Source organism: Bombus vosnesenskii, unplaced genomic scaffold (assembly GCF_011952255.1).
Source record: "Bombus vosnesenskii isolate JDL3184/JDL3185 unplaced genomic scaffold, Bvos_JDL3184-5_v1.1 scf7180000013264, whole genome shotgun sequence".
Lineage (NCBI taxonomy): Eukaryota > Metazoa > Arthropoda > Insecta > Hymenoptera > Apidae > Bombus > Bombus vosnesenskii.
Window position 1 is genome coordinate 8710655 of NW_022882924.1, and position 10751 is coordinate 8721405.

General features: G+C 33.2%; 1 protein-coding gene across 1 annotated transcript; it reads left to right on the plus strand.

Annotated features, from left to right (window-relative positions):
* The first annotated feature begins 5439 nt into the window (after positions 1–5439).
* Positions 5440–8081, plus strand: LOC117236825. The gene is made up of 2 exons (XM_033500131.1): positions 5440–5787; positions 7700–8081. Exons 1-2 carry the CDS (start codon positions 5440–5442, stop codon positions 8021–8023), a joined length of 672 nt encoding a protein of 223 aa, XP_033356022.1. The 3' UTR covers positions 8024–8081.
* Positions 8082–10751: the final 2670 nt, after the last annotated feature.

Genomic DNA, 10751 nt, shown 5'->3' on the forward strand with positions numbered 1-10751 from the left:
TTTACTTTTTATTCGATTTTACCAAGCTGTATCCAAACCTTGTTATTTATTCGAACGAAATTTTAATTAGTACGCTGTATTAACACGTTCATCGTCGATCTGATTGTCATTACGTATAATGATACGGAATTAACAAATAATTTTTACACAATATTCGTTTATATATCGTATTACTTTACGCATGAAAATTGCAAGAGAGAAAAACGTAATAAGTAATTTTCCATGTTTTGCGAACGAACAATACGAAAGTCAACGTGTGACCCGACAATTTTATATTACTTACCGATTTCTTTATTTTTAATTTGGTTCTAATGTTAAAGATGCGCGTGTATATCATTGCCATTGAATTGTTTGTCCTTCAATGAGTCCAGATAAACGAAGTTCTACAGCACGTGTTTAACATCGAGACGAGACTCGATAGTATCGAGATTTCGAAACGCGTGTGTGAAATTAACAGGTCGTGACAGTAATCGATTTAATATCGAACAGAACAGTTCGTGTAAAACTTATTTATTGTAGCTTTAACGTAAGCAGACGAAAGCTTAATGTCGTTTAGCTGTGATATCTTGAGCGTACGCGGACGTACAGAGTTCCTACGTTTTATACATAGGCGCATTATACTATATTTTTAAGTAACGTGCGTTTACGCGTACAATACGTATTTAGATGTAATACCATTACTTCTTTTTATTTTTATTTTATTTTTTTCTCTCCAGCCCGTAGAATCTCGTCTTGTCGCGAACATGACAAACTTTATCTTACCCGATACTTTGCTTCTTACTTGCTTTCGAATGGAAGAATTTAGCGATACTTATAGAGCGGAATACTTTTAACGATGCAATTTTCGTTCCCTTAATTTCCATTCTATTTTGGGCCAGACGAAATAATTCATTGTGTCCTTAAAAATGACACGAATAACAAGGGACCAATATTATAATTTGGATTTATAAGAATTATTCGTATAGAGACGTTGAAGATGTGCGCGCGAATGGCGCGAGAACAATGGGTTTATCTGCGTTAAAACGAAAATATATTTACATTATAGACAATCAATGTTTTGTATCGAACCGGTACTTAGGTATTATATATGTATTTTAACGTTAGATATTTTTGTACTTAATATTAAAATTTCTCATACGACGTGATACTTGAACATTTTATACACGCACATTTAAACATTAAGGATTTCACTTACATTTTATCAAGTATACGTAGTAGGTGTATTTATTCTGACGTACACGTAGGCGTACATAACGTTACAATTTATTTATTATATCACGTTACCATCGCATATATTATTTATTGTCATTTCTATACTTATGTAATCGTCTCGAATAAATCCGATGTTTTTGTATTGAACAGTCATTCGACTTTTATTCTCCCGACTCCGTCCAATGGTATCCTTAAACAACATTTCAGCTTAATTGCAAATTTCCTATTTATATGCAACACCAGACTTTAATAAATTGTATCAGGGTTTTATGAACCGTTCGCGCATTCGCCTTTAATCAGCTGACGATCGTTATCGATACTGTCCAGGCAGCTTGGTATTGGTGTGTTGCGAGATAATAACGAATTGGTGAAGCTGTGCAGGTTACCCACACAGAAGTATGTAATTAAACGGAAATAAAATAAAAATTTCATGGAAAAACAATAAAGCAATAAATTTCTTAATGAGAACAAATTTCCTTGGTCAGCACGACACTTAAAAAGATAAAATTTAACTTTGTATAATAAGTTGCTGTGGAAAAATTAATTAATCCTTTATTCATAGATTTCAAATGTACTTTCGTTCCTATTATTCGATTCATGAAACGGTTGAGTAATGTATCGATTAAATATAAGCTGTTAAATAATTTTCTCGATATTTTGTGATTCCCTGTGATTTACCATGTAACTGTTGTTACGAAGAATGTTTAATTAATATACAAAAAATTTATATAACATAGCTACACACATTACAATTTTTTCCTATTTTCAATTTCCTATAATAAATATTTAATTAATTAATTTTATTTGGAGCAAGTTATAATTTCGTATTTATAATTATCATAATTATCGTAATTAATATTATATTATTAGCAATAATACAAATGATTCACGAGAATTAATTAAATTAGTGTAATACATTATTTTTAATATTCCCTTTGTCTTTTATACGTATTTAATTTTTGGCGATATAAAATATTATAGTAGATTCTTATATTTGGTACCTGTCAGGTTTTCTACTGAAATCTTTTGCTATCATTTTTCTTTAAGCCCTTCAGAGTCCTTTATCGACTAGAAAAGTACCCTGAATAACAGGTTCAGTATCAGGAGTGCACGAAGGATTGAAAAGTTTTTACCGATATTCATTACTATTTCCATACACACATAAACGTTCCCATGTAATGATTTATTTTTAGAACAATTTTTCCAATGTAACAATTGTCAGTATCAAAGTATCGATACTTTCTATATGAAATTAAATAAACATATTCAGCCTAATGATATATCAAACGCTTATGTGATCACTTTTTTTTAAATAAATCAATTATTTTGTAATAAAAATTGATCATATTGCATGGGATAAGACGTACAAGCACGAGAAAATGTCAAAAAAAAAAAAAAAAAATAACAGAATTCATAATTCCTATCTATAATAATGATAAAATTATTATAAAAAAGGAAAATCATCGCACAGGTTAAAAGAATTTCCAAATTAACTTACAGTCTTATTAATCATTGATGACATACAAAACGAACAATCTACATTCCGAGATTACATTTGATTCAATAAGTGCTTGATAAGCTGAAAGTACAAAGTCATTTGTGTCGCTAGCTGTACAGTAATTATCGTATTAATTTGAATCGTAAAAAAACGAGTTTGGAAATATGTAATCTCTCCTAATTTATATAACTTGTTCGGAATTTCTGATAATGGACGACGACTTGAAATGTTCGTACGCAAATGTTCCTACTGTACGCAGTATTGTTTGTTTGCCCTGGATACTGATGTACGCAATCATACCCGGAATACCGTATGGCGTTAGTCTAATCTGATGTGAGAAGATCCAATTTTAGTCAGACAAATCCGACCGACCCGCTAATAATAGTATCGCCATATATGGCATATGTTTGATGAATTACGTAGGATTAGCGTCGACGTATAGTATGCGTACGTTAAGTTGAGACTTCATTCACTAGTTTTTATGCATATCATCTCAGACTAGCCTTTCGGGTTCCGTTGCGAAATTATTGACCGCTTTGACGTCAATTTTCTGCACCGTCTGCTTTCGTACATACGTATTATTCTGCCGCGAATCTTGGTAATATATGGTACAAGCTCCGCTTGAAAAAATCACTGCAGCCGATGCTTCGAATTTATATTTAATTTTCATTCACACGAGAAATCTTGTTTCTTTACGTCTTTGTTCCATTGAAATTAGGAAGCTTCTTCGTAAAATTTAGCAGATCGTTCGTATCGTATGTATTTTAAGAAAAACATGAATCGACTATTCGACAGTTGTATTAAGATTTTATTTAGGACGTATCAACGAGAGAATCATTTTTACAGACACGGATAATAATAATGTGAAGAACAGAAAATATTTTGCCAATGATTTGCCAATAGCACTGATAACGAGACTAATAACGAAGTTGCTGACAGCGCAAGAAAATTAGTTATAATAATAAAATTAAATTTTACATATAAATTGCGCTCCAGATTGTATCTAGAGAAACGATAAACACTATCCCAAGGGAATTCATATAACGATATAAATAGCATAGCAGATTTATCAATGATTTACGAATAGGATTAATAATAAAACGAACGTCATGATATTGGTGTGATACTGATATTAAGAGTTCGATTATTAAATGTACCAACACAAGAGAATAATTATAATGAATAGTAATATAATGAAAATTTTATTAATCAGTGAAAAATAGGATTACACCGACTTTAATACGAAAATTCTATTCAAGAAATGTATCGACACAAGAATGTTAATATATAAATTATTCATATACGTATATGTACGTAATATCAGTTTTATCAATAAAAATAGGTTAATTCGCGGTAAGATTTATGATCTAACATTAGCACCCGGTTTTTTTACTAGCCTCGCTATTTGAATCACAATACAAACACCGGCATTTACGTCTGCGTAACGTGCACTGAGATTTCCGGAAGACCGCTGACGGAACCGCATCTACCTTCTTCCTTCCGATGCACTCGCGAACACTTCTACACGATCGATGACTGGTGTCGTTGATTTTTCGGAGAAAATTGAAATGTCTACAGGCGTAGGAATCCGCAAATCCGCAATATGAACACGTCATGTAGATAAGTTTGACGAAAGATTAGCCGAGATTAGGAAGCCCTCGATTTATGTGACACATTAGCTTTTGAAACAAACTGTAGAATAATAAAAGAGATTCTATTCTCACGGTTATTAACTCTCATAATCGGACGATAGATTTCGATACTTGTAGTTTAATTTAACTTAGTTTCCTTTTACAACAACTTATCGTAACTCCTGAGCACGTAGGTGTCGTTAGCGACCAGATTATTTACACTGACATTAGGCTCTACATGTACGTACGAGTTTTTTCACAGTTCAAAGTAATTAAAACTGGACTTTCTGAAATTTTTGAAATTTGAAAATACCAAAGCATCCGATTGATGCGTATGGTGTACAATCTCACCAATTGTCCCCGCTTCTTGTTTCGCTGAGTTAACGTAGCGGCTCGTATATTCGATTAAAATACTTTTCCATACTTTTGATTTTACGAAAGAAAAAAAACAACAACGATAAAAGAATAATTTTATTCATGAAGCGAGGTAGCTCGTCATAGAGGAGGAACGTAAAAATCGTAATTTGTAGGTCGGAATGCGATGACGAGAAAGCGATTACGTCGATTTTAACATTTGGTGATATGACACATCTAATCAGCTGCTACGTCGCGTCGCGCCGTATCTTATTACGGAATTATAAATATCAGAGAGTTTATTGCAATTCACGCCATTTACCTTTATTATTATCGAACGTTACCGTAACGATTAGTTCGTGACTACAGATAGTTTCGCGACGAGAGTTACGTGAATCAGCCAGGGCGTAGGTCGTATTTTCGAAAAAAAATCGCTTCGAAGAAGAGTTTCAGCAGAGCGGCGAAAAACTTGGACAAAACATAAGCCGCCACCCCGTCATCGAACGTGCGTGCGTATATACGTCCGATTGTTTACACAATGTCGTATATAAGCTGGAAGCACGAGAGTTTGACAATCTCAGTTCACGATCTCACGCCAATCGCTAACATCGCTTTAGCCAAATCGTACGCTTCGATTGATAAAAGCTACAGCGAACGAACGCGCTACGATAGTTCTACACACCACGCAATCAAAATCTTCGAAACATATTTAACTTATTTAATTTATTATTTATAATCGCGAAAATGTTCGTCTTACGTGGTTACCTGTTGATCTCGATACTCGCTGCTGTGTCTGCAGCGCCAAGAAGACACACCAGATCGAATTTACCGATGTGGCATTTACCGTGTGGCGAAGAACTAGAAATCGACGATTATTTGGACACGAACATCGAACAAGAAACCAGCAACAGTATACAAAATCTCAGGCTACAACACGAATTGACTATCAATGATTATTTAAGCCGAGACTACGAGTACCTGTACGAGAATGTTCGAATCGGTGTTGAAGAGTATCAGTACATCCCGAACTGGGTTCCGGGCGAGAAGGACACGCATATGATTAAGAATCTGGCTAACACTAATTCGCAAACGGTGAGTTTAATTTCTGACATTCTTTGTCTTTTGTTCTTCGTGTTTTCCTTTTGCTTGTCAAATTGACTATATAACGATCGAGGTTCGATATTATAGTAGTTCAGCCGCGATTTGTCTTTCCATCAAATCAAAGATCTTTGACAGTTTTACCTTTCAGATAAATATTCTTGTTTGAGAATCGTTGAATTAGAATCGGTATAATGTTCGAAATGTTTCGTCGAAATAATAGAATGGCACAGTCTATTTGTTTATATGAAAACGAGAATATTTGACTGAGAATCGTTTGCTCCTTCGTCTTCTCCAGTACGTTATCAAATATTCCTTATTCCTGTATTTTTTTCAAATAGGATCAATAATTTTCAAAACTAGAAGAGAACCATATAACCAGCAAGTATAACGCGCAAAGAGTTTCTTCAAAATAGTTCGATCACGGTTTGTCGTCTTATCAAAGCAAAGATCTCCGACTAAGATTTTTATCTTCCACGTAAACTGCTTTCGTTTATAAATTTCTTAAGTGAGATCAGCCACCCTTCGCTCAAAAGCAACACAATATATAGAGTGTACGAAAATCAAACGACAAGTTATTTAAAAAGTTTCTTCGATATTTCTCCGGTAACACGAAAAAGAGATTACTCGTCTTCGAAGAACGACGATTTCGCGCCAGCAGAAGAATCATCGTGTCCAACATTCCGAAAGGTGTACCTAATTATCGTTCGTATCGCTGGTTAATTAAGATTCTCTTTTACGCGGTTAATTTAGCTCCCCCTTGCATAAATATTCATCGAGCGTGGAAAGCTTCGGGGCGCGCGGATAAACGGGGCGAAAGAAGGTGCGGCGCGGCGGACTCGCGAGAGGACAGGTGAGAGCTGCTGGTCGCGCGTATTTTCACCGGCCAGGCCAATTGACCAAGCATCCCGATGTTGCAATTAATTAACGTAACGTTAAATAACAAATTTTAATGAGACGGTAATTATTATAAAGTAGCAGGGAAACAGAAGCGTGCGCGGCTGTTCGAGGTTTGCGCGCGCAATGCAACTTGGCGTATTCGATGTACACGATTGCTCATGTTAGCCGGGTCGCGCGACTGCGTAATCGCGCTTGTCTTCCAGAACGATGCGTGCACGTTGATAACGCATCCGTGATAACGTTCAGGGTACTGCCTGATGTATACCGCCGCTCTTTTTTTTTTTTCTTCACACCGGCACGTTTCAACGACAGACGATATCGATTCTTTTTACACGTCGCGTGCTTCGCTTTTTTCTATCTTCCGTTGGAAAAGATTTCTTAGACTAATTGAAGTGTGAAACAGGTGACACAATCGTGATCGATCTATTGATACGTAATCCATTGATGGATTGTTTGAGTGACTGAATTTTTAAAATGCTATCTTTTTGTTACTGACTCGGCGATAAAGCCATCATCGCAGAGTTGTAAAAGAGTTCGAAATTACGTTATAATATTGTAATTTTATGTACATTGCAATTTTATGAATTCGATAACAGATTATCATTAATGGTAATGGTATCATTTAAATATAATATCGTTGGAAATGTTGTAATATCGTATAACATAGTATAGGGGAAATTAAATTGTAGACGCATGTATATGTTTGAACAAAATAGATTAATATAGCAGGTGTGAGTTACATAAAAGAATACATTGCGTTAAAATTTAGTTAATTCGTATTGGGACCTGAAGCGATAAAAAAATAGATATTTTTTATAGCGACCTATATTTGTTTAATTTAAAGTAATTCTACAAGATTTGAGAATTACAAACAAAAATTCTATTAAAGCATACTATCTTTCAAGAATCAATTTCAACGTAGCTGTAACCTATAGGTTCTCTTATATTCCTTTTCTTTACGAGTCATCGACAGAGATATGACAAACGATTTTAATTCCTCTTACAGATCGTCAATCATTTTCCAAAGTTGCACACGGATCTTCAAAAATTTGCTGTAGCGTTCGAGGAATTGTTAGAGGACGAGATGAGTTTGAAAAAATACAAAGCTCTAAAGACGACGCAGTCTTACCTGATGATGATGCTGTGCGAAGTAGAAAGCAATATCGTGGCCATGCCGTCTCTTCGGATTCCATCGCGTGTAGAAAGGAGCATCATGAACAAGGTAGAACGAAACCCTGAGGACGATACTAGAAGACTTATTCGTGACTGGGGCGTGCTTCTCAAGTACAGAGATTATCTTCACGCTTGGAGGCACGTTTTCAATTATTAAGTAGCGCCGGAAGAAACGTCTGACAATAACGTTCGAATTCGATAGTAGAAATGTCGAACGTTTTATTTGCGACAATCGATAACAGGTTGGACGAAAATGATATGACGAACGCAATTGAAGGATTTGCGGTAATGAGGAGGCGGTTCTAATATTTTAATAATTATCAATTTAAAAAGTATTTATTGCGATGGAAAAAGGAAGGTCTCGTGTTGGAAACGTTTGAAAAATGGGTTTAATTTTGGCTGATTTTCGATTGCTGTTTCATGGTTTACTCAGATTACTGTGAAGTGGAGTTGCCTCCTTTTGTAACAGCAATTGAAGATCACATGGGAACAATGTGATAAGTCATGGTCTGTTGTCATAATTTTCATATTAATTCTTAGCTAAAGGAAAGTATCTCAGTAAGAACAAGTCGAAGGAGGAAACAAATTGCTAGTTTCGAAACCATAATTCTTTTAAAAGTAAATTCTTATATTTTGTAAAAAATCAGAAGCTTGACTAATGTTATAACAATCGATATTTTTGAAGTATTTATGGGGAAATTTTAATCCCAAAACGAAATAGAAGTAGAGCTCTGTTCGAATGGAATTAATTGATGGCGTGTTTTAAATTTGAAAATTGCTCTCTAGTGAAGGCCCAAAAATATGACTTATCACGATTTTTCCTTAAGATATTTGATCAAGAGCGAAATTGATCGAGAATTTACGACATAGAATTCCGATCGTCGAGGGAAGCAAAGTCGTGTCACAATATGCATGACTAATAAACGACAACAGCTAAAGTCAGCTGTGATAAAATCGTTCGAGATAACCTGACAATTGCGAAACGCAGTTGAAATGGCATCATGTTACTTAATTTATTTATTCATGAACACTATTTATTACGATCATCGAGCATTAGAATTAGTATTTATTATCTATTCATTATTTATTTAGAACAATAGTTATTTATTAAAATGAACCTCTTTGAAGTGCCTTTTCGAAGAATTCTTGGGTGCAATTTGTGATAATCAGTTATCTAGGAAAATTATCTTCCTAATAATTGATCGTATTAGCGAATAGGAATCAATGAAAGACAATAATTGTAATAGGTTATATATCGTTCAGTATTATCGATTAGGTATTTATACCGTAGATCTATTTATAAGTGACGTATTTATTATTTATATTAACTATTTATAAAAACGACATATTTATATTTATATCAAGTATTTATGAAAACAACATATTTATGTATGTACTATATTTAATATTTAATAATTTATTATCACGTTTTACATCATATTTCGTAATAAAAGATGAAATTTATTTAAAAACAATTATGTTTATTTTGTTACCCACTCAAAATTAACAATGGTACTAAACTGAAACTACAAAAGATACTTTAGCTATTGAGTACAAATATTCAACGAGATGTTGAATATCTTACTAATAGATGGCACTTTAGTGAGTATATCGATTGAGTATGATTCAAAGGTAGATAAATATATTCCCTGCAAGAATAACCATTGATTAAAGACAGAACAGGCGTGACGTTAATGAGACTTCGTATCTCAGATGCTGAAATACCGACCTGCGGGAAAGTTAGTGTTTCTTACGCCCTCTGCGATTTGTTACGGCGAACATAGGAATTATCATAGAGACCTGTCTGTGATACTCTGTCTGTAGTGCTGGTATTATAAATATTTCTTATGTAGGGATAAAAGGAAGCAAACTTATCGACTAATGATCATACTTTTAATAATGATTAAAATCTCAAATACCTTAAAACTTACAGAGCAATGAATAATTTCCTTGTACCAAGAAAAAATTTATTAAAATAGACATATTTGTATTATTAATTGTTCAAATTAGTAACATGATCGATTGTTATAAAGATATGTATTTATTAATTTATTAGATTTTATATTTAAATGTAACACATGACGTTTCTAAATATATCTTAAATCATACATGAAATTATTAATTTAATTTAAATTCTGTACTAATCTTTAAAAAATATGTAATAAAAATAATAGCACAGAACTGCTTGCAGTATTGTAGTGAAAATTTTAATTTCAAAATCTAATATACAATTTTAGAATACTTACGTAAAAATAGAATATTATTTTCTCTTAAATGCTACACATATTTAACATAACTTTAAATCATATAGATATGTTATACAATCAACGTAATCTACTTATAATTTGTTTCAGTTTCAAACTAATTATTATCGCAACTCACTTACTAGTATCATTAGTTATTATTTTTTTTTTATTAGAACTTCGGTATGATCCATTTATATTTTGTATAGCAAATCAGTTTACTTAAGTGTCTTAGGCAACACTATTCTAGATATCCAAGTTTAATGGAAAGTATCGATCTTGCTTCATTGGAATATTACATACAGTTTGTGGATGGAAACACGGAAGTATTCCCTTAATGAAGTTAAATTCTCCAACACTTTTTACCTATACCACTTTCATTTCTGGAGACTTATTTAGTAACTATGCACTTATTTCTATAATTTTAATGTCAGTTGATAGTACTGTATAATGAATGTTTGTTTCTTATAAGAAATAATCAGGAAATGTAACCGTTTCTATATTAAACATGCCACATTAATTTCTCTAAAACTGGTGAACTTTTAATTAAAGGAAATGAAAAATTGAACTACATATATCATAATTACGTTTAAATGGAATGCATGGAGATGTATATTAGAGAGTAGGTGTTCAATGCAGTGA

Coding starts and splice junctions, on each gene's coding strand:
- LOC117236825 (XM_033500131.1), top strand. CDS start 5,440: ATGTTCGTCTTACGTGGTTACCTGTTGATCTCGATACTCGCTGCTGTG. Junction 5,788..7,699: donor CTAACACTAATTCGCAAACG/GTGAGTTTAATT, acceptor TTCCTCTTACAG/ATCGTCAATCATTTTCCAAA.